General features: G+C 39.3%; 1 protein-coding gene across 9 annotated transcripts in view; it reads left to right on the plus strand.

Moving 5' to 3' along the window:
- Window positions 1–2,500, plus strand: part of LOC113830091 (leucine-rich repeat-containing protein 70) — a 391,574-nt gene that overhangs the window by 352,528 nt on the left and 36,546 nt on the right. For all 9 annotated transcript variants that reach the window (XM_070121966.1, XM_070121964.1, XM_070121967.1 and 6 more), the window contains 2 exons: window positions 1,098–1,237; window positions 2,292–2,464. In XM_070121966.1, coding sequence (XP_069978067.1) covers window positions 1,098–1,237; window positions 2,292–2,464 — 313 coding nt within the window. The remainder of the gene's footprint in view (window positions 1–1,097; window positions 1,238–2,291; window positions 2,465–2,500) is intronic.

The following is a 2,500-nucleotide window of genomic DNA, read 5'->3' on the forward strand; positions in this document are numbered from 1 at the left end:
GGTGTTGATCTCGCTTCTTGGCGTGTCGGAGTTGCGATTCGGGACTGGCTCTGTTTGTTTTATTGTTTGGTTTTATATCCATGGATAGATAGATAAATGTGTATGTGTGTTTGTATTTGTGTGTGCGTGAGTGTTTATTATTATCATTATTCGAATACGTATGGGTAGGTTAAAATTAGATACGTAGGTGGATACATGGATGGAGATATAAATATATTCTTATATGTATACTTACGTACCTAGATATAAGCATATATACACATACAGGGACATGGTTAGATAGATATAGCACTAGACTGATAGACAGAAACAGACAAACAAATATAAACGGATATATAGACATACATTGTTGTATACACAGATATAGTGAAACTGTGTTCTTTTAAATATAACGGGTTCCCTCACATGGTGCTTTCTAGCTGTATGGATTAAATGCATATTTCCAGGAAACATTTCATATTTCAGTTTCCCCACAATCGGTAGTTCCTAAAAGACCAGGATCTCGTACATTGTTCACTAGAATGAACAAACGGCAGAATTCTTAAACTGAATGCCTTTGTGCAAGTTTCTAAATACAGATACATTTGCAAAGCGCTACCCTTGCTTCCTTTGAACATCCGTCTGTTTCGCATCTTACCTGTCTATTTGTTTGTCTATCACTGTTTATCTGCCTGCCTATCTTACTGCATGTCTCTACATATCTATGTCCACATCTCTTTCTCTCCCTCTCCCTCTACCCCCCTTCCTCTCTCTCTTTCTAATCTTTATCCCTTCCACCCTCTCTCCCCCCTTCCCTTCCACTCCTTCCCCTTCCCCTTCCCTTTCCCCTCTCCTTCCCTCCCCCTCCACATCTCTTTCTCTCCCTCTCCCTCTACCCCCCTTCCTCTCTCTCTTTCTAATCTTTATCCCTTCCACCCTCTCTCCCCCCTTCCCTTCCACTCCTTCCCCTTCCCCTTCCCTTTCCCCTCTCCTTCCCTCCCCTCTCCTTCCCTCCCCCTCCATTTCCCTCTTCTCTCCCTCCCTTTGCCCCCGTCCCTCCCCCCATCTCTTCCTCTTTCCCTCCCTCTCTCTTACCTCTCTTTCTCCCTCCTTTGCAGAATCACACACATACCTCCACTCGCCTTCGTTGACCTCCACTCCCTGGAATGGCTGAAACTCTCCCATAATGAGATAACAACGTTGACTGAAGACACCGTTCAGCCAATCCTTGATACTGTAACCATGATTGATGTATCAAGTAAGTCCTTGTTATTTATTGTATTGCTCTCTCTCTCTCTCTCTCTTTCTTTTCTCTTTTTTCTAGTGTTTTCACATCCTAGTTAATATCTTTCATTTCATTTTGTTTTATATTGGTCAGGTTAGATTCCCTGGTATGGTCTGATTTTGATTTTCTATCAGGTTTCCATACTGTTAGTGTTCGTTTTTTATTCATTTTCATTCTAGTAAAAATGATTCCTTCGATAATTTTCACTCTTTTTTCTTGCATATTTGAAGTCTTCATTAGATTAGTCAATTTCTAGAGTCCAATATTTTAGTCTGTTTCTAGACTCTATATTTTAATTATAACTGATATTTTATTTTTCTAGTAGATTTTCATTTTTTTTTTCTTGGATTTTTAAATAATTCAATTCATAGTTCTCAGGTTCATTTTGTCATTGTTCTTATTATTAAATTCAACGAAAATATCCCAAACTGTCAAGTCGTTTTAATTTAAATATCCTTTTTATACATTAAGAGCATGAGAATAATTTTAAAGATGAAAGAAACATACTTACGATTGTAATGATAGTGATAGTTATGATTATGATGATGATGATGATGTTTCTATAGTTAGTTATGACTAATCATCATTATCATTATCATCATCATAAGGAATATCATGCTTCCTGTTATCGTTGTCAATAATATCATAATCAAATGTAAACTATTATTGACTTTGCAATATTTAATACATGATAATTTAAACACACATATATGTCAGCAGGTGTTCCAATAATGTGATGTATTTTCTGCTAAATAATGATTTTTTCTTAATATTCCATGTTCTTCGATATAGCAGGATTTTTTTTCTCGATTTCCAATATTACTCCTTCAGAACAGCATCGTCTCTAACGGTTAAGATAATATCCAAATTCATTCATGTTCTCTCTCTCTCTCTCTCTCTCTCTCTCTCTCTCTCTCTCTCTCTCTCTCTCTCTCTCTCTCTCTCTCTCTCTCTCTCTCTCTCTCTCTCTCTCTCTCTCTCTCTCTGTTTCTCCCTTTCCCTCCCCCAACAACGCCCCCTCCTGCAGAGAATCCACTGATCTGCAACTGCGACCTGCTCTGGCTCCGGCGCTGGGTCAGCAACCCCAACAACAAGGACCCGGCAGAGGAGATGGAGTGCGTGACCACCGACCAGAAGGCCCACAACATTAAGAACCTTCCCGTCCAGGAATTCAACTGCCCGCTGCACTTAACAACGTCGGTAGGTCAAAGGAAGAAGTACGTCAGAGGGAACTAG

This window comes from Penaeus vannamei, chromosome 5, assembly GCF_042767895.1.
Source record: "Penaeus vannamei isolate JL-2024 chromosome 5, ASM4276789v1, whole genome shotgun sequence".
Lineage (NCBI taxonomy): Eukaryota > Metazoa > Arthropoda > Malacostraca > Decapoda > Penaeidae > Penaeus > Penaeus vannamei.